This window comes from Bactrocera oleae, chromosome 5, assembly GCF_042242935.1.
Source record: "Bactrocera oleae isolate idBacOlea1 chromosome 5, idBacOlea1, whole genome shotgun sequence".
Classification (NCBI taxonomy): Eukaryota; Metazoa; Arthropoda; class Insecta; order Diptera; family Tephritidae; genus Bactrocera; species Bactrocera oleae.
In genome coordinates this window covers 448953-469063 of record NC_091539.1, presented here as the reverse complement: position 1 = coordinate 469063, position 20111 = coordinate 448953, and the positions used below count along the sequence as shown (strand labels likewise).

Below are 20111 nucleotides of genomic sequence, written 5' to 3'. Positions count from 1 at the left end.
TTGCTTTGCTAAGCGGTAATTGTGTCACTGTGGTAGCGCAAAAGCACGGATTTGTCTGAATGGCGAATGAATTGTATTTAATTTAATTTTACGATATTTTTTATAATATTTTGTATGCCAAAGCTGTGATGTTTCCCCACTTGGCAAAGTACATAACTGTAAAAATTGCTATGATGCATACAATTCGACAATTTGGTGGGTGGCAAAAGCGAATCAATCTTTTGCATATGCACAAGCACAAATTGGAGACTGTCCAAGTTAATCTCGACTACTGTTATATGTGTTATTATGAACGACTGCAACAACTACCCAAAACATTGCGTACAACAGCAACGGCTACAACAACAGCAATAACAACACTAAACAAAAACCGTTATAGCAAATATCTCATAAAAGACCCAAACGGCATTTAGCAGCATTTACTTTTGTTTTGATTTTCTTATTAGCAAATTATTTTTTTAACTTTTAATTTCATTGCATTTTACGTTCTGTTACAACAAACAAAACACTTTCCGTTCAGTTGCATGCGCTTTTTTCGTAATATGGAAACAACCGATAACAACAGCTTTTTACACGACACATTCTATTTCGTTGTTCGCGCTCAACTGCAAGTCAACAGGCACAAACTGGGCTCCAACCAATATTGCTGTTGTTGCTCCACACGAATACAGGCATTTGTATGCGAGCAAGCAAGGTTGTTTTACACTGCGAAAAACCGGACTACGTTGTCATTGTTTGCAAACAAAAATTTATTATATCAACAGCAGTACTAACAAATTGCTCCCAAACTATATAAAAATGTATATATACAACAAAATTAACATAAATACACATTTTATGTTGTAAAACAAATATTTAACCATTTATGTTTGCTAACGTCAATACGCGTTGTATAGACACATAACATCACAAATTCCTCTGAAATGCATTATTGTAACTGAAAACTGTAAAATATACCTGCAGATGGCGCACTTATTTTCCGATGGCCATTACTTCAAGATTCATCATTTTCATGATTTTATAAGTATTTCAACAATTAATTTAAATCAATTATTATTTTCTTCAATGGTTTAATTTTGCTTAACATTTCAGATAGTAAATGCGAGCAATTATGTTTGTTATCGAATTGTGTCTTAACAATTTTTTTTAATCATACGTTACAGATATGTGGCAATACCAGCACTTGTCAAATAATTTCACAAAAACGAAGGAGTTGGAAACGAACAGAATAAAAGTCTTCATTTTGCGATTTGTATAATTGTTTTCAACAAATTTGCACATAGTTTTCATAACGAAGTTGTTTAAAATTGCGCAATATTATTAAGAATTTAATATCTAATATATTGTTGTAAAATAAGAATTGAAAACAAGTCGAAATGCCAAAACGTGGTGGTCGGGCTAATATGAACGGACCTAGTGGTTCTCGTTTCGTAGCATTTAATGATTTGGACGGTAAGTTTGCCAAATAATGTGCTAAACTTTCTATAACATTTTTACTCCTTCCTCAAGATCGAGATGATCGCGATCGTGACCGTGAACGTGATAACACGCGGAAGGATCGCAATACACGTAGAGTTAGCTTTAAACCATCATTGCTACAATATTCTGGTGGTATTAAAAGGAGAATGGCTGAGATAGCTATACGTTCACATTTAGAAGATGATGAAGATATGGGTGATATGCCAGGAACTTCCAAGGTACGTAAGAACAAAAAAAAAAAATAGTGTGTTCAAATTTTAATTTGTCTGACTTAAACAGCCGGACAACACACGCCGAAAAGGGTCACCTATACCTAGAAAAAAGTTTGGGAATACAATGCATTTATCAAAGTCACCATTTGGCTGGTATCAAATTTCGGTAAGTTGTAACAAAGAAAAGTTTGAACTATTTTTATTCACTTTTTTCAATAGATATATTATATATAACCTAGAGCTGAAATAAAGTTCCTTCATATCTTCGAGTCAAATAAAGGGGGAAAAATTCATTAATTTTTAATTTACTGCACAATTTCGATTTAAGTTTAACATGAAGGTATATTTTTTTGTTTTGTTTTATACATGAATAATAAGGTAGAAGGTACCTGTTTATAGAGTATCTAGTTCGAGCACTGCCAGCAATGGCTCCTCCTTGTGTGTGTGCTCAAATAGACAGCTGCAACAACCACTACCTACACGCCACTCCCCCACTCTCAGGATCACCTCTAGACACCCGTGACAGAGCATATCGCATACAGACTCCAGAAAAAGATTGAGAAGATAGTTGCTCTTGTGAGTCGCGGTCCAAGAAACCAATTTTAACAGCCCCTCAAATCTTCTGAGATGTGCTGGTTTCAACTTAACACGTAAGGATCGCATGTGGGATAATGGTGGAGGCCTAACCTACAAGATCGTCATATCGGCAGCGAGATCGATCACAGGGATATTACCCTAAAAAGAACATTCTGCACAATGAACAACGAAGTTCCCACCAGAATTAAGGGCACCTGGTATAGGTGGGAACGGGGTAATTTTGAATGTATACTTTAAATAAGTAAAGCTGTTGTTTTTGTCGTAGCAGCAGAATTTTGTTGAGTTGACAGTCCTTGGCCGGAAAAAATTCGGGTCCGTTCCGGTTACGTAGACCCGACTGTTATGGAAAAGGAATAAGTAAAGCTCGTAGCTCGTAGTGGCGATCTGATAAATGGCATAACCTGGCAACCATTCGTCTTATATCAGACCATCCGTCCATAATTATCTCGATTGAGAATCCTCCCGACTTTATTTCTATGAACAACCGAATCTTTGTTAACTTCAGCAAAGCTAACGGGATTTCCTTCACAGAGTTTACCGTTTGAAAATTCGGCATATGGTAAATCAGCACAAGCGGACGGAGTGGGTGGAGCACTTGAAGTCCTATAACCTCTCCACCGGTGTGAGTAAGCTCTGGAGTATTGTCAAGTCCCGGTCAAATCGGAAGAGACATCCCGATCGGGTTGGATTTTAATTCGATGGTCATGCTCCTCAGATCCCCGCATAAGGCCCTATGATTCCTGCATAAGGGATCTCAATTTGGAGATTCGGCATATGGTAAATCAGCACAAGCGGACGGAGTGGGTGGAGCACTTGAAATCCTTTAACCTCTCCGCCGGTGTGAGTAAGCTCTGAACTACTTTCAAGTGCCGGTCAAATCCGAAGAGACATCACGATCGGGTCAAAAGATGTGTTAACTGACGGCGACTCAGACAGAGTAGACATGAAACTTATCGTTCCATAACTCCCCTTTCCCCAGTAGTAAAGATATTTGAGGCCTTGTTTCCCCAACCTTCACCTACCATCTGAGTCTAGCAGACCATCCACATAACTTCCGTAAAGTGCACAGCACCACCACAGCACTTAGCGTCATAAACGCCCAGATAATACAACTTGACACTTATCTAACGCCCCTCTCTCTATGGTCCGAACCCGTCGAAGCAGCCCTTCCTGAGCCTATCGTTAGATAATTTCCATGACTAACCTTGCTACCCTAACAGCGATTAAATAACCGCTACAATCACCACTGCCAACGCTTTCTTAACCCTAAACCCTGCCTCGCAAATACCATCCGTGAGAAAAATAGTAGTACGAAACAAATATAAAGACGCATGTATAAAAAGAAAAAAAAGAAGCAGAAGTTGCTACCAAAACAACAAGTAAACAACAGATACACACACCACCGGTTTATGGAATAATCCAAAAGCAAACACAAATGCATGAATTCAATACGGCATACTCGTGTACCAGACCAATAAGTAAAACAATTTAATTATATTTATACAAAGGTTAAAATAAACACGTATGTAGATGTGTTGGCAAATATCGAACACAGTATTTGCATCGGCTGGATTGCTAATGAACGGCGGTATCACTGGCGCAGCAGCCATTGCATATATTTGTCTGATCTAGCCTCTGCGACTGGCTATAATGGCTATAAAATCTCCTTGTTTCCGCATTAACAATAATGTAAATACGAATTTCTTGGCGAGCACTGTTGCTCGATACTACGAGAACAAATTCCGTTTGCCCACAGTACTCTTGGCAACAGCCTACCCGACGTTAGCGCGGAAGTTTTTAAAACTTTTCAACTAAAAATAGTGTCGATTCAGTTACGTCCAGAGAATTTTTGCACACCCAACATTTTCAAGACGCTGGTATTAGCGTGGAAATCCATAAGTAACAGTCAACAACTTTTACTAAAAGTATGCAAACATCATTTGAAACGGTACAATTATAGTTATCAAGTGTAGATAAAATATCGACAGACGCGCAGCTAATAAAGATAACTTTAACGAGGTGAAAATCTTCGGAAACCGTGATACCAGAACTTTTAACCAATTATAGCATTAAAACAGTACCTCGTGTGTTGTACCACCGTACTGTAGTGCCGGTAAGAGACTCCCGCTTGAAGCACAACTGCAGCAACGAGAACTAACTGCACGTGCATACAGTTATAAATTTGAAGTTTTTTAATGCTGATCATAGGCATTTCCAGTTTAATTTAAACACTTACTTTGGACTACTAATAAAATGGCTACTTTTGGTGCGCTCGACTATGCAATTGTTGTACTTGTGCTGATCATATCAGCCGGTATCGGTGTCTATTATCGTGTGACGGGCGGAAAGCAGAATACCACTAAGGAGTACCTGCTTGCCGGACGCCAGATGTCAATTTTGCCTGTCGCCTTCAGCCTTATGACTAGCTTCATGTCCGCCGTCACTCTGCTGGGTGTCTCGATGGAAAACTATCAGTACGGCACTATGTTTGTGCTCATCAATATCTCGTACATCTTGTCCACACCTGCAGCTGCCTACCTCATTCTGCCAGTTTTCTTTCGACTGAAAACTGCATCCGTCTACGAATATTTGGAATTGCGATTTGGCTATGCCACCCGACTATGCGCCTCTCTCGCCTACACTGTACAAATGACACTCTACATGGGCATAGTTTTGTATGCACCAGCGCTAGCGCTTGAGGCCGTAACAGGGCTGAATCAAAATTTCTCAATAATTCTCGTCGGTGTAGTGTGTACCTTTTATGCCACATTGGGTGGTATGAAGGCGGTGCTTATCACGGATATTTTCCAGTCGCTGCTAATGTTTGTATCCGTGTTTAGTGTCATAATTTTCGCCACCATCAAAGCGGGCAGCTGGGGTGAGATTTGGCGTGTTGCGTATGAAGGTGGTCGCATCAATTTTACGGATTTCCGTATCGATCCAACAGTGCGCCATACTTTTTGGACACAAATAATTGGCGGCATAAGCACATACTTATCCGTGTATGGCGTCAATCAGACGCAGGTGCAACGTTTGTTGTCGGTGCGCAATCTAAAAGCGTCGCAAGCTTCTTTATGGTGGAATTTACCAATTTTGATGCTTTTGAGTTGCAGCACCTGTTTCTCTGGACTCTGTATGTACTACTACTATAAAGACTGCGATCCATTGCTGGAGGGTCGTATTTCCTCACGTGATCAATTGATGCCACTTTTCGTCGTAGATACAATGTCAGACATACCCGGATTGTCGGGCCTATTTGTTGCGGGTATATTTTCGGCAAGTTTGTCAACAATTTCATCTGCTATTTCCTCTTTGGCTGCTGTGACTGTTGAAGATTATATAAAACCATTGCTACTGTGGAAGACCAAACAAACGCTGAGTGATTCAAGAAGCACATGGTTTTCCAAAATTTTCAATCTAATTTACGGCGCGGGATGTATCGGTCTGGCATTCCTAACAGGTTCGCTAACTGGTGTTCTACAGGCTGCGCTTTCCATTTTTGGCATTATAGGCGGTCCCCTTTTGGGTCTATTCACGCTCGGCATGTACTTCACAAGCGTTAATCAAATGGGCGCAATAACGGGTCTCATCAGCAGCCTGGCATGTTGCTTTTGGATTGGTTTTGGTCAACCCAGACCTACGCCGCTAAGCTTGGAATTCTCTACCGAAAGCTGTCCGGCGACGCCACCAACAACACACATCAGCAACATCTTCACACAACAACTATCAACGGCGTTAGCAGCGGAGCCACATTATTTCTATCTTTATCGTATCTCGTATATGTGGTATGCGACTATTGGCTTTCTCGTCACGTTGTTCATGGGCTTGGTATGCTCCTGGCTGTACGCCAAGCTGGGCTGGGATTCGAATGCACACATCTACACTGACAGCGCGTGCACGACAATTAAATATGATCTCTTTGTACCGCCAATAGCTAGACGGTTGCGCAATCGACAAGTGCCCGTTGTGGTGGTGACAGGAACGAGCTCTGAGATCGGTGGTGGATCGGCCACACCCAGCAACATGGAAGATGAGACACCAGCAACAAGAATTGACACAACTGTAACCGATCTTAGCATGCAGAACCTCGAGAGAAGTGAAAAGCATGAGAAAATGCCAAATAGCAGTGGCGATGCAGTTTTGCAAAATGGCAGCAGGCAACACGTAGGCGCCAAATCTTAAAATAAAACGCTGCACTTTGTTTGTTTTCATTACTAGCAAGATGTGGCAGCAATTTTAATTTTAAACAAAGTTCCGTTTCAATTTATTGCAATAAATCAATCCGCTAGACGTAGCCAATTGATTTGTTTATTTATTTATAACAATAATGTGTCTACAGGTAAATGAGTTTATGTGCATGAGTTACCGTGAACCTATGACACATTTATGCTGTACCTAGATTGTAGTTGCCTGAAAGTGGTACTCATAGATAATGTTATATTAAATAGTAAAAATATTTGTGAAAACTAACAACAAGTTAGTTTAACAGTATTATGAGATTTACGCAATGAGCGCTGCGTCACAATGTATTGGGAGCTGACACCAACCCACCACTTTCTATCAATTTTTATCTTATCTATTAGCGACTTAATTGCTGCCAATTATATTTGAAATAAAATGCACACAACAATTTACTTTATTTGTGTACTTGGCCGTTTGATAGCAGCTTTTGTAGAGTGCTTTATTCTGTTGAAGTTTATAAGCGGCATACGTATGAGATAATACTAACTAAACTAACATTTACCATATAAGCTGACACAGTTAATGCGTTTTAACCTTCTGCTTCGCTGTTATGGCACAATTAAAGTTAATTTTTATTAATAAAACGACTTAAAATAAAAAAACAATTATCAAATGTAAATATTGAATTTTAGCTATGGCCGACACCCACTCCGCTTTGTTCAGCAATGGCAATGCGCATTGCGTTATCAGCAACACATTTAAAGCAGCGTTAGCAGTCGGCAGAAAAGACAACATTTTCGCAAACATAAACGAACCAAAATTTCTGGAACGCCATCAGTAGTGGCGCGCATAGCCGCCGTACCGCCTGTCGCCTTGCATTTCGTAAGCATTGCGCTCCTTAGCCATTTGCCAATTGGCCAGCAGTTTGTCGAGTTCTGTGTAGGTCAGCGTCTTGCCTTGGCGCCGTTGCTCGGCGCTTGCAGCATCCGCCGTGCTCTTGTTATCGATGAATTTGGTGACCTCGGCCACAACGGGTTCACCCAATTCATTGGACTGTGCGATGCGCATTATGTAGCTGGGAGTTGGTGTGGGCGCGCTCGTCGTCTCCTCGACGTACTCGTAATCGTTGCCCATGAGCTGTGCATAGTGTGGCAGCACAAAGCCCTGCGCAAAACTGCTAAGCGCCAACACGGCGACCATTAACGTGATCAAAACCTGCGCCATCTGTCACGCGCGCAACAACAAAATCAATTGCAATACTAATTTGCAGCAAAAACGCGTCAAGCGTTGACAAACAACTCGCTCAAACAATACACGTTGACGTGCAAATTTGTATTTGAATTTATAAATTATTGAATTAAATTAAAATTTGTATAATATGCGAACTGTTGCGCGCGTTGTATGCTGCGAGGGATGTTGTTGTCGCGACGGGTATTTCAACTAAACTGATTGACGATTATACGAGCGCTTATTAAAGCTGCGCGCAACGACTGATTAGAACTGGCTGCGCAGCGGCGACAAGCGTTTCGAGCGCGATGCTGGGCAGGCAACAGGCGCAAGTTGTTGAACTTGTCTGCTGCGCCAGCTAATAATAAGAATGAAATGTGTTTTCCTTTTCACGCTCAACGCTTTGACGCTGCATTTACTGATGCACTGTCCGCTTAATAAAATGCGTCTCAACTTTCGACGGCGAAAGCTTACGCTCATAACACATTCCTCAGTTTACTACTGCTTAGCGGCTTAGCGTGTTTTGGAGCAGGGAATGTAGTGTAGCAGGGAAATATGTCACGTACTAGAATGAGTTGCCACGAAGTCAAGAATTTTATAATTTTATCAAAAACTACTATTTATTGCACGCATTAAAAAAATCTATTTACAATGAGCTCGTCTGCTACAATATTTTTCATTTTAAATATTTAACTGTAATGTGTACTTTCTTCAACTGGGTTCGTACCAATTTTTTTGCTTATATACATATGTACGTATATGTATGTATGGTGTGTATACATGTGTTACTTAATTGTGTATAAATTAATACTAAATGCTTTCATTATTTGGTCGTTATACACTCGTTTCCTGCCGCCACACACAGTGGCGTTATCAGCATTTATTCCTCCGAGGTCGTCACAGTCTCTGTGACTTTTGTTGTCTTTATAATAGTTGTTGTCGTTGTCTCGGAGCTCATGCCATCTGTCTCAGCCGGCACAACTAACGTGCTCGTAAATACGCCAGCCGAAGTATTATCGTTCGTTGGCTGCGCAACAATTGTCGACGTTGTGCTCTGAAATGTACGAAATTTAATAAATAAATTCTTTTGTTAATACTTGTACTTATGTACATATGTATATATACAAGTATATATGTATGATATCGTCGGTGCGCATATGCTTGTACAAGCTTGTAAACAAGCTTTATCTAGTACATACATACATATGTACTCAATTAGAAATGTCTATAAATGCGCACAATCTAACAATCTAACTTGTATACAAGTATATGATAAATGTGCTGCTTTGTGCTAAAATTAGCAGCCAGCTTTGTGATTTGCTTGATATGACCATGTTTAATTTCTGATAACAACGAAGACAACACCCAACTGTGGCGCTTATGTAGGCAGAGAAAAGTGCGAGCGAGTGCTCTGTGTGCCAAACTTGCACTTTCAGCGGATAATGTTGAAGTTTACACAACCTAATTGCTGTATAAAAGGTCGTGTAAGTTAGGTTATTGAGAGGGTATATCGATTTTTTTTCTTTTTATATTTTCAAAGTTTAACTATTCAATAATACGCCTACAAGAAGGTTCTTCCAAATTCAAATTATTTTCTGTGGTATAGGTAGTTTGCTGACCCTCCATCCAAACTATTTCTTTTGACCAGTCCGCGAAATTTTAAACAAATTTTTCTCGAAACTGTCTTTTTTAAAACGATACCCACGTTTCCTCCCGATCTACTGTACCGATTTGCCTGAAATTTTTAGCGAGTATTCCTTATTGACTTATCTATATTGTCTGTGTCTGTAACTAGCCACAACCCCAAATTTAAATTTTAACTATTTTTAAAAAACTCGAAACAGTCAAAAAATTGCTACTGAAATTTTTTTTTTTCAAACAAACGCCATTTTGTAAAAAAAAAAATTTTTTTTAGTTCCAAACCGCCTAAAGAAGAGCTACAAAAATTGTTTTGTTTTCTTTAGACAGTCGCCATTTCGTGAAAAAAATATTTTTAAAAATTCACACTTCAAAAATAACCTGTAATTCATGTCTCTGCGCAATTGCTGGTTCTTAAATGAATATAAAATTGAATTTTAACCTATTTTGCCCTTGACCTGGTAAACGTTTATATTTGTTATCGCAAATAGAATGGAGCTTTCTTGGCGTTAACAACGCTACTAGCGCTCTTTGATATGCACACACAAAGCATGGGAGGGCGCTTGTTCAATTTATAAGCAACGCTCTTCCCCCACTTCGCACCGCTTTCTTGTGCGCTTAGTGCTTAAACGACTCTGACTCATGTCGTAATATTTCTATATGACTAATACTGCATATAAATATAAGAAAGCTCAAGTATGCTGAAGTACAAAACTTCTAAAGCTGCCAAAAAATATTGTGCAAAGCGTGCGTACACTTGCAGGCACATGATTTTCGAAACGCACTGAACTGCGAAATTCCTAAGACCACTAAGCATTTTCACACCACTAAGCACGCACTTTGTCAACATGTTGCTCATAATTCACTCTCTTTTCGTTTCATACCGCATTTTTCGTCTCCGAAGGACTCCAGGAGGTCTGTGCATCCGGATCCTTTGAGCAGCAGCTACCCATGATTATTTGTATTTACGTATAAAGTTATATATATTGTAGTACAATATATGAAGTATGCAATACTGATTACGCGTATGCGCTTTTTAACTGCCTTTGTAGCACTGAGGTATCTTGTTCATCAACGTCGTCGTCTCACGGTTGCACAGCGTATGTCAATTTCACTTTTGTTCGCCTCACTTTTCCGAATTTATTGTTGAATAGAGTATGTTATATACAAGCATTCGACGCGGTTGTAGGTGCTGACATGCGCGTCGTAAGGGGCCGAGCTGCACTCCTTCCTAACTCAGCGCTTGCTTATGTACAGACATATACCATATACTCGTATGTATGTAGTAAATCTATGCGGTTTTATCGCAAAACAAATGAGTTACGGCCAAACAACTCACACAATGCAACAACAGTGCGTGCACAAAAGTTTACACAGGCACATTAAGTACTCCAACCGTTAAATACAAGCAAAGGTATGCATGGTACAATAAATACATACATACATATGTATATAGGCATGTACCTACACTCAGCTGTACGCATTTTCGAACGGTGCATGTGATAAATTGACACATAATACAATAGTACCATAATTCCAATAGAAAATAATTAAAAAAGTGTCAGCGTATGACCTGCACACTGCCGACACGCTGCTCTACGCCGGCGGGAGAAGCTCTCCGGCTATGTGCGCTTACTTCAGAGCCATATTGGTAAGTGTGACGGCGGCGGGTTGTGCGGTGTGCCGGGTCGTTGGGCGGCGCTGTATATGTACATGTGCTTATATATATTAACTGAGCTCCTGGTGCCGTATCAGCGTTTCTAGCAGCGGCGCGATCGCGGTAAGCCTTTGTGCTACGATCTGCTGCCTCAGTTTACTAACATGCATATATTATATAGTTATATTCTTACAGAGTCGGCAATCGGCTTGAAACAATTTACTAACTGTATTTGTTTTTTGTTTTCGCTTTTCTGTCTCTCCTGGTTGGCTTAGGTTGGACTTATTGGCGTGTGTAGGTGACTAAAGGCAGGAATGTTGATAAATGTCTGGCAGTTTGACTAGGCGAAAGCACAGTCTACAGCTACTTTGACTGTTTATTTATTATTCAGAGTATTTTTATTTGTAATTATATTTTGAGGTCATTTTTATTTGAGTACTGTTTTTAATATTTTTTATGCTTGCTTATCGATTCTTATCGATTGTTATCTCGCCGAGTGCATATTTCATACTTATGAATATATGTATACATATATACTACAGATACCGTATGTACGCGGGTATGTGTGTATTTGTAAGCATATGTGAGCAGGTAAATATTTGTCACAGCGCCACAATCAATTAGAAATAAATATGTTTATCATTCGCCAAGTTTTCTTTTATATAAAAATCGCTCGTAAAGTGAGTCACTTTTCAAATAATCGCTTTCAGCCTCTACACGTCCAAAAACAAAAAAAATTAAATAGTTTAATATTATTATTTGCTGAAATGTTTCGAAAGGTTTGCCGAATAGTTTCCGAAAGTATTTGATGCTGGAACATATTTTTTCGTTATCGATATTTAGAACCTGAACAGGGTATATTAAGTTTGCCACGATATTTGTAACACCCCAAAGGAAACGTCATAAACCATATAAAAATATATACAGGGTGATACATTTCGAGGTTCACTACTTTTTTTTAAAGAAAAAAAGAAACAGAAAATTTAAATTTTATGTTAAATGTTTATTATCATTCGAAAGCACATTATTCGGCACAAATTATGTATCAATATTTTTCATTAGAAACAACAATAACAAATTATTTTTGAATGCGCTTGAATATTGTCGCTGACATGTCACCGAAGCGGTCATCTTCAAAACTGCCCTTCGGGAAATCAATGTCCACGAAATCCTCCGCCGAATTGCGCGCCGTCGTGTTAGCGCCTGGCTCATTGGTGACTACCGTGGGTAGTGTGCTCTGCAATAAGCGTTAGATAGTCAACTGAGTTGCATATTCACTGCTTTTCAGTCACTCACCTGTTCATGCGACTTGCGTTCAACTCTCATGTCAAATATGGACCAGTAGTGCCCCGAAACTGCATCATCGTCCGCAACCGAATTTTCTCTACAACAGCAACCACATAAAAATATGCGTCGCATTTTGTGCTTTGACGCTTTATTAGAAACTTAATGCCTACTTTTGCTGCTTGCAACGTCTTCCGGTAACGCTCCTTACATTACCAAGCGTTTGGCGATTTTATGTCGTTTCGCATTAAATGTGTGTTGCGTGACGTTGGCTTCGCGAATGTTAACGCGTCAAAATCGCAGAATTTCTGTACTAGCGCGCCGCATCTAGTTGTTGACAGCGTTTGTCTTATCAGCGCACTCAAAACAGAAATACATTGCCATGAGCCATAAGCCATAAGCTACAATAAAGATTACCAATCGTTTATCGACATAACACTGCTATTGGCAAGTGTTTTCGCAATGTCAAACCGTTGCGCATGATGCAGAAAACAGCTTATTACGCTACGCTGCATGTAGAGCTGGGCAGTGAGCAAAGTTCGGTAGTTGCAGCCGCCACGTAGTCTATAAGCGCCAACTAAATACTACGCGTTGTATCAGTTTAAATAACTGTTATTCTTCGCTTTCAGATAAACAATGGACAACGTTATCCCAAGGACGAACTCGTGAGCGTACTGCAGCGCGCCATACAGCCGGAGCAGCTGATACCGCTCTACTGGCGCAGCGAAAAGAACTACATCTCATTCTTTGTGGATGATCATCGAGTCGCTGAGCGTTTGGACGGACTCGAGCGCGCTGTGCAAATGCCCGATGGCTTTAGACCGTATTTGCGCGTACGTGCCTCATGTCCTTCGACGCCAATCAATGACCAGTTAAAGGCACGCATGCAAGTGGTCATGGCAAAACGTTACAATGCGCAGACCAAAGCGCTGGATATGTCCAGCTTCCATGCAGATCCCGATTTTCGAGGCATATTTTGCGGCATCTTTCGCACACATGTCATGTCGGCGGCGATCGAAATAATGGAGAAGAATATACCGGATTTGGTTGCGCTCAATTTGAACAACAACAACATATCGTCCATGGAGGCATTCAAAAATGCGCACACGCGTCTGCCGAATTTGCGCATTCTCTACTTGGCTGACAACAGAGTGAGTGTGCAAGAGCATAGTGTTTTTTTCCGTATGTATTTCAGTTAATTGATTTGAATTCCTTTTACTTGCAGATACCGACTGCAACGCATTTGATCGCGCTGCGTCATGTACCGTTCATCGAATTGGTATTGAAAAATAATGGACTCTGCGGCCGCTACAAAGACCACGCGCTTTACGTCAGGTATACGTGCTATTGATTTACTAAATATCGCAACTGCACTGCACCGAGCAGATGCAACTGGGTGCAACGCATGAAAATGCTTGAAAAACGCAAATGGATGCTAAAGTGTTGCGAAGTTATGGAGTAGCGCGCGCGGAGTTGACCGCAACGCTTCTCGGACTGCTGTAACACATTTTAACGGCGGATTGTATAATGTTGCTGGTTGTGTGCTTGCGGCGCGTCTAAAGGGCATGCGCGTGTTAGCACACTAACGCCTGCGTACAGCAATTGCTAATTGCTAATATTTACATATATGCGAATTATTTTACTTGATTTTCTAATATGTTTTCATGTTTTATGCATACCAAAAAGTTTTGATTTTGAGTAGAACGATCGTTGTAAAGCGTTGGTGAAGTTCGCCAAGTGCATTACTATGCAACATTCAGTGGTTTTGACTGAAATTGACAACATTTAAAGTAAATAACTAAAAAATGCTTGTTAAGGTGCTTGAAAAACTTCACCAAAGCTCTGATTACTTTGTGCTTGAGTGAGAGCAAAGCTGAAAAGATAAAGCGAAATCTGCAAGCAAAGTTTGCAGAACGTCTCTTAATCAATGTTAAAGCAAATTTAAAGCATAAATATTGGTTTGGTAGGAGTAATGACGTTGCGAAGCAAAAATATAACAAATGTTGCCGAGAGGAAGCTAAAATTGTAGCTCGTACGAAGCTAAGCGACGCTCGGTTTGGAAAAAGAGCAAAGAAAAAATAAATAACAGCAAGAAAAAAGAAAAAATTGAGAGCAGCACAGTGCCTGAGTGGCAATAAACTATATCGAAAAGTATACGCAGCTATATAATTTAGCGTTAATTTAATTTGCTGGATTTCCGTGAACACTGCCATGTCAAATATATATAACGCTACACTGTAAGTTGCAGTTTGTAAACAAATATGAAAATCAATAATCTAATAACAAAAATTGCGTCTTGCGCTGCTAAGTTGCCGCACTTTAAAGAACGTTTACCAGCCCTCGCCCCACTGCATTTTGACAACTACTATACACTTGTGCATGTGGCCGACGCCGTTTATATGATGTGTGCGCGTGCGTACATTGCTGGCGGGCTATTGTTAAGTTCTGTGGTCAACGAAGTAGATTTGTTTGAAAGCGCTAACGACTCGCAATGAGCCATTATAAAAAAACATAGGTTTCAATCATGTGTCGCTGTAATGTTGGTGTCGAATTGTTAGGTGTGAGCCTGCAAAAACACCAGCGGTAGCCAAATGCTTGAAACTGCATAAAAAACCAAAACACCAAATAACTGAAGACCAGTGAATTAAATAAAAAGCGATAAATTGCTTTGTCGTATAATTTTTCAAAAGGTATGTCAGCGGAACTCCACAAAAATTTCGCGGATTTCATTGCAGCAAGGCGATTGGCCAACATATGTTTATTGTCACGCGCTTCTTTGAAAAAAAAAAAAAAAAATTAAAAATTAAAAAAAAAAAATAATAATAAATAAACAATTTAAAAAAAATGTGCAAAAAAGATGAAGCGTAAAACGCAACCCGGTATACCGACTTGAGCGCCGCATAGCTTTGCTTTGAAAATAACTAGGTCGCTGACACATGTATTTCGACACACAGCTTTCATTTTTTATATATTTGCTTTTAGCCAAATTTTTTCACTAGAACGTCGCTCCTTAAACACAATTCATATTTTTCCTGCGTCCAAAGAGTTCTTTAAGTTTGCTTTCGATGTTTTCGTAAATAATGCCAACAGTTGATATATTTTTTTCTACTACTTTTCAACTTTGCTGCTTAGTCAATTCAATTGTACGTTGGGATAAACCAATTGTAGTGTTGTATATATTTTAAACCAGTTATTCCAACAAAGCTATGTTCATTCGCAGGGAGATCCAGCGTAAATTTCCGAAGTTGCGCAAATTGGTAATTATATTTCCCTTTTTGTTATAAGTATATTATATATTGTTTATGTATTATAAATTTTCGCTACCTATATCGTCTAGGACGGTGAAGAGCTGACGCCGATGATTCAGTTCGATGTGGGCGAAGAAGTTGCTGTTCTCCCTCATGCAAAAGCTTCGTTCCTTTGCGATCCAAATGGCACTGAAATTATACGTCAATTCCTGGAACAGTACTTTTTGATATTCGATTCGGATAATCGTCAGCCTTTGCTTGATGCTTACCATGACCAAGCGATGCTCTCACTGGTTGTGCCACCAGCGAGTCAAGTAGGCCGGTATGCTGATTGATATTTGTATGAAAGCAAATAATTGTTTTCAACTCTATGCTCTTGAATTTCAGGCTTGAAAAATATTGGCGTTACAATCGCGATTTTCGTCGTCAAAACGCCGATGACAATACAAAGGTGCGCCAGTTACGTTTCGGTCGGCTTGCTGTGGTATCAATGCTCGCCGAGTTGCCTAAAACCAAGCATTATCCACGTTCTTTCACCGTAGATTTAACATTGTTTACCGTAAGCAATTGACCTTTTGACTATTCCCTGCAACTCTGCTTATTTTATTTATTTTTTTGTTTTTTTTTTTTATTCTAGCCGAAAATGATCGTTTTCACTGTGGCCGGCATATTCAAAGACATTGATGAAGAGACCGAAGAATTACGCTATTTTCAGCGACAATACATAATTGTGCCTGCGGGCAGCGGCTTTTGCATCCGAAACGAAATGGTACTAATCACGGTAGCCGCACCACAACAAGTGCGCTTCTTTAAAAAGAAAATAGAGACCGTTACCACACCTCAATTGAACAACGAAGCCATGGCACCTAGTTCGAGCATATCTTCTAGCCTACAGAACCGATTGCATATCAACCAGCCTAGCGTGAGTATATCCGACATTTTAGTTTTGTTCCTTTTCTATTTTTTTTGTTTTTACTTCGCAGACCTCCGCAGCTGCAACATTGCAAGCGCCACAGCTAGGCATTGATGAGGCAACAAAAATACAAATGGTGCAATCGTTATGTGCACAAAGTAATATGAACATCGAATGGAGTAAGAAGTGAGTGTATTTTTGAACAATTCAGTGTTATAGAATGTGCTAAACAAATTAAATTTTTTGCAGATGTCTAGAGGAAACCAATTGGGATTACAATCATGCTGCGTTTGTATTTGACAAACTGCACAAGGAAAATAAAATACCACCGGAAGCCTTTATTAAGTAAATAATAGGCTACTATTAGTTAATTGTCCCACTGCGCTGTTTAACCACGCACATGGTAGATTTTTAAGCATTTAAATAATTCTGAATATTGTGAATTACGCCTCTATTACATTGCAACATTATAATGCTAAGCTGCATGAAAATCAAAACATTTGAAGAAACACTATTGATTTACAAAGAGAAAAAAAGCTTTGCAAGGAGTATGATTTCATTGTATTCACTGAGAAAATATACAGTTTTTGGTTTCCTTTAAGCTCAATTCGAAGATGTTTGGCAAAGTTAATATTTGATTAACCGGAATAATAGGAATATTGTTTCGTATATGTATTAAAGCAATTCCTACCTAAATTAAATTTTGTACCTATAAAATAATGTTTTTATAGAAAGGCTAAGATAAAAATAAAAACAGTAATGGTTTTGTGAAAACTTATAAAAATTATGTAAATAGTTAATAATTTTTGTTCATATTTAAAACCTCGTCATATATCTATATGTATTTACATATATCAATGAAATATAAGCATACATCAAAATAAGTGTGGTTTGGATTTTACAGGTTTTTATGCTATAAACCTTGCGTTCCCTTAATAATAAGTTGCACGTAACCGGTCCAAATCCATATCCTGTTAAGTGCAGGGCTGATACGTTAGGTCGAGAGCATGTTCCAATAACCGTATATGTCTTTTCCGGAATTATGTATAATCCTTGAATTGTTTATTTCACCGGTCTGTGAAAGAGTTTATGCATTGTTTACAATAAATTTATTAAAAAAACAAAAAGTTTTTAAATCGCCACTTCCTAAGGACTTTGTATATATTTCCGGCAAACAGCTGATATCTCTATAAATGACAGTTTAGTTAGGTTGGCATTTCTGCTGTTATGCAAACTCAGCCGTCAAATTTGACATTTGGCAACCAGAAAATTTTTCTTACTTTTGAGCATAAGCGTAAGAAAATAATTTAAATTGACCAAATCTATTAATTTTCCATTGTAATTAATAGATAAGAAAGTTAGTAAAATGTCGGCTGCAGCTAGTGCCGCTAGAAAGCAGGATATGCCCCCACCGGGCGGCTATAAAAAAATTCCATTTCTGCGAGTTCCAGCCAAGAGTTATTTCACAGGTGAGTTTCAAGTAACCTACGTAACACATTTCAATTGTTATTCTATTAATTCGTTTTGATAATGCAGGTTTTCAATTGCTTGCCGGATACGCGGTTGTTACAACCGCAGGAATGTATGTGTATTATTTGACCGCTAAGCAAATTCTGCGTGAAGAGATAGAGAATCGTTCAGCGCAATTGGTCATATATCCTCTGCTCATAGCAGAACGTGATCGCGAATATTTGAAGCAACTGCGGCGTAATCGCGACGAAGAAGCTAAACTAATGGCAAATGTGCCCGGTTGGAAGGTAAGATGTTGTAAAATATTATCGCCTTAATTCTAAACATATTATCTTTGCAGGTTGGTACTTGGTATGGTGAGCCCGTCTACAAGACGCTACCTAAAGACACTCTTATAACCCCCATGTTTAAGGAATTCTATGCTCATACCGATTATAAGTCCGCCGCCAAGCGAGCCCATCTGAAATTATGGTCTTAAGCCTTTTTTCACTCTGAATTTTCAACGCCATTCAATAAAAATCGAAATAGATCTGCGAAATAGGAATGGATTAGCAAATAAATAAAAGTAAACCAGCTTTATTTTAATATGGATTTCTTTATTAATTCAAAAATTTACGTGTCATAGAATTAAAAAAAGTTATTCAAGAAGAGAGGACGCATTTCAAGTCTACAGAATGTTACGTCCGTCGAACATTGCCTCCAGATATATTCAACGGTTTAAATGACATATTTACAAAGTATCATCTAGCAAATGAAATAAACAAGTTACAAATAACATAAGGTACGGAAAAACTTATTAATTCGTAGATCTAAATAGCGTTGCGTAGTATAGACGTTATATTTGTGAGATTTCGCGTAGACGCAAAACACATGGGGTTATTACTTCATGTCCCGTCGCCGTTTAATTGTACCATCACAAGTTGGCAGATGTCTCTGTAAGAAACCCTCAAACACAAATTTTCGCCCACATCGTTCACAATGGAAATCACGCTTCTCTCCCAACATTTGTTTGTGCTGTTTTAATTGTTCCGCGTTAGAATACTTCTCGCGGCACTCATCACAGGCATAACGCCGTTTCACTTGGCCTTCTTCGAATACCACCGTAAAATTTTGCGAACAAAATGAACATGTGAACTCTTTAACCACTATCTTTTTTCCTCCATGCTGTTCAGCTAAGGCCTGAGCTTCCGCGTCTAGTTTATCTTGTTGTTTATGACTCTCCATGTGCGCCTTCCATTTACCTTCGTCAATAAATTTTCTATAACAGCGAGTACATCGTCTTGGACCTTCCCCTGTGTGCCGCATCATATGCTCCTTCAAATACGATACTGAATTGAATACCTTATTGCAAATTTCGCATTTTCTCTGTTCGGGTGGAACTTCTTCACGCTGCTTCATGCAAGCGCGCATATGTAGTTTTAATGATCCTGCAGCACTGTAGCAATTGCCACAATTGGGGCAATAAAAAGTCTTAGAACGGGAGCCCATCGCGTCGGTTGGGCTGAGGCTGGCGTCACCATCTCCACCGCTTTCAGTTCCCGTCTCTTCGGGAATTGGCGATGAAGGTACAATATGTAAAATGGTATGTGTGCCATCGTTTTCTTCCACGGTCTCCACCTCTTCGACAGTATGATTGTCTACTAGTTGTTGAATGGTCACAGCACGTCCATGTTCATCAATTATCACTTCTTGTGTGCTCACAATAGTTTCATGTGTTCCAGACAATGAATCAACCGCAGATTCAGATTCTTCCGCCGAGGTAAATGTAGCATATGCATATTGCGCACCATCTGGAGCATTGGGATCATGAATCAGTACCGGAACCACTTCCTCTTTAACCGTTGAGGTCAGTGTTGTGAATTTGGCTCGCTTTGGGTTCATATTGCAAAAAAAAATTAATAGAGTTTCAACGTTTCGCGTCTTTTTCGCTGTAGTTAGTCAACACTTTTTCACCGAGTTGATTTTTTTCCCGAACCTTTTGCACTACCGAAGGTATTTGACACGAAAATTCGATTGTGGCAACATTCAGTCAAAATGGTGGACAGACTTGCCAAAGTGCTGAGTTGATTTCAGCAGAAGTTGGCAGCATTGTGCTGAGCAGAGTTGCATGTATAAGTTTCTTGCTTAGCACTAACAGGGTTACCTATTACAGTTTTTATAGAAAACACAAACCCCGCACTGATATGCAACTTTTTTAAATTTGA

The 20111-nt window shown here is 39.3% G+C and overlaps 6 protein-coding genes and 1 long non-coding RNA gene across 10 annotated transcripts; 3 read left to right on the top strand and 4 right to left on the bottom strand.

Moving 5' to 3' along the window:
- The first annotated feature begins 1191 nt into the window (after window positions 1-1191).
- On the top strand, window positions 1192-17240 carry sbr (small bristles). 3 transcript variants are annotated; one of them, XM_036372583.2, is made up of 11 exons: window positions 1192-1452; window positions 1510-1697; window positions 1759-1857; window positions 12906-13427; window positions 13502-13611; window positions 15497-15533; window positions 15614-15846; window positions 15912-16083; window positions 16162-16446; window positions 16508-16623; window positions 16687-17240. In XM_036372583.2, exons 1-11 carry the CDS (start codon window positions 1377-1379, stop codon window positions 16784-16786), a joined length of 1938 nt encoding a protein of 645 aa, XP_036228476.2. In that variant the 5' UTR covers window positions 1192-1376; the 3' UTR covers window positions 16787-17240. The 3 variants fall into 3 exon arrangements, with proteins under 3 accessions (XP_036228476.2, XP_069966211.1, XP_069966212.1); XM_070110110.1 differs by lacking the exons at window positions 1192-1452; window positions 1510-1697; window positions 1759-1857 and adding an exon at window positions 11539-11583; XM_070110111.1 differs by lacking the exons at window positions 1192-1452; window positions 1510-1697; window positions 1759-1857 and adding an exon at window positions 12744-12818.
- Window positions 4381-6587, top strand: LOC106617189 (putative sodium-dependent multivitamin transporter). The gene has a single exon (XM_014234212.3). It carries the CDS (start codon window positions 4542-4544, stop codon window positions 6468-6470), a length of 1929 nt encoding a protein of 642 aa, XP_014089687.2. The 5' UTR covers window positions 4381-4541; the 3' UTR covers window positions 6471-6587.
- On the bottom strand, window positions 7054-7906 carry LOC138855628 (uncharacterized). Its single transcript, XM_070110112.1, has one exon. It carries the CDS (start codon window positions 7692-7694, stop codon window positions 7305-7307), a length of 390 nt encoding a protein of 129 aa, XP_069966213.1. The 5' UTR covers window positions 7695-7906; the 3' UTR covers window positions 7054-7304.
- LOC106617193 (uncharacterized) lies at window positions 8291-10486 on the bottom strand. The gene is made up of 2 exons (XM_014234217.3): window positions 10220-10486; window positions 8291-8751 (listed from the first exon to the last, which is right to left on the bottom strand). Exons 1-2 carry the CDS (start codon window positions 10286-10288, stop codon window positions 8578-8580), a joined length of 243 nt encoding a protein of 80 aa, XP_014089692.3. The 5' UTR covers window positions 10289-10486; the 3' UTR covers window positions 8291-8577.
- Window positions 11975-12683, bottom strand: LOC138857457 (uncharacterized). The gene is made up of 2 exons (XR_011396547.1): window positions 12289-12683; window positions 11975-12229 (listed from the first exon to the last, which is right to left on the bottom strand). It is a non-coding gene; the product is annotated as an uncharacterized lncRNA (long non-coding RNA).
- Window positions 17241-17611: 371 nt separating the features above from the next.
- On the top strand, window positions 17612-18687 carry ND-B16.6 (NADH dehydrogenase (ubiquinone) B16.6 subunit). 2 transcript variants are annotated; one of them, XR_001330703.3, is made up of 5 exons: window positions 17612-17731; window positions 17787-17906; window positions 17974-18194; window positions 18248-18472; window positions 18533-18687. XR_001330703.3 is itself a non-coding variant. In XM_014234214.3 (4 exons), exons 1-4 carry the CDS (start codon window positions 17665-17667, stop codon window positions 18383-18385), a joined length of 546 nt encoding a protein of 181 aa, XP_014089689.3. In that variant the 5' UTR covers window positions 17612-17664; the 3' UTR covers window positions 18386-18492. The 2 variants fall into 2 exon arrangements, 1 of the variants encoding a protein (XP_014089689.3); XM_014234214.3 differs by lacking the exon at window positions 18533-18687 and having other exon boundaries at window positions 18248-18492.
- On the bottom strand, window positions 18483-19942 carry LOC106617190 (zinc finger protein 425). The gene has a single exon (XM_014234213.3). It carries the CDS (start codon window positions 19786-19788, stop codon window positions 18787-18789), a length of 1002 nt encoding a protein of 333 aa, XP_014089688.3. The 5' UTR covers window positions 19789-19942; the 3' UTR covers window positions 18483-18786.
- Window positions 19943-20111: the final 169 nt, after the last annotated feature.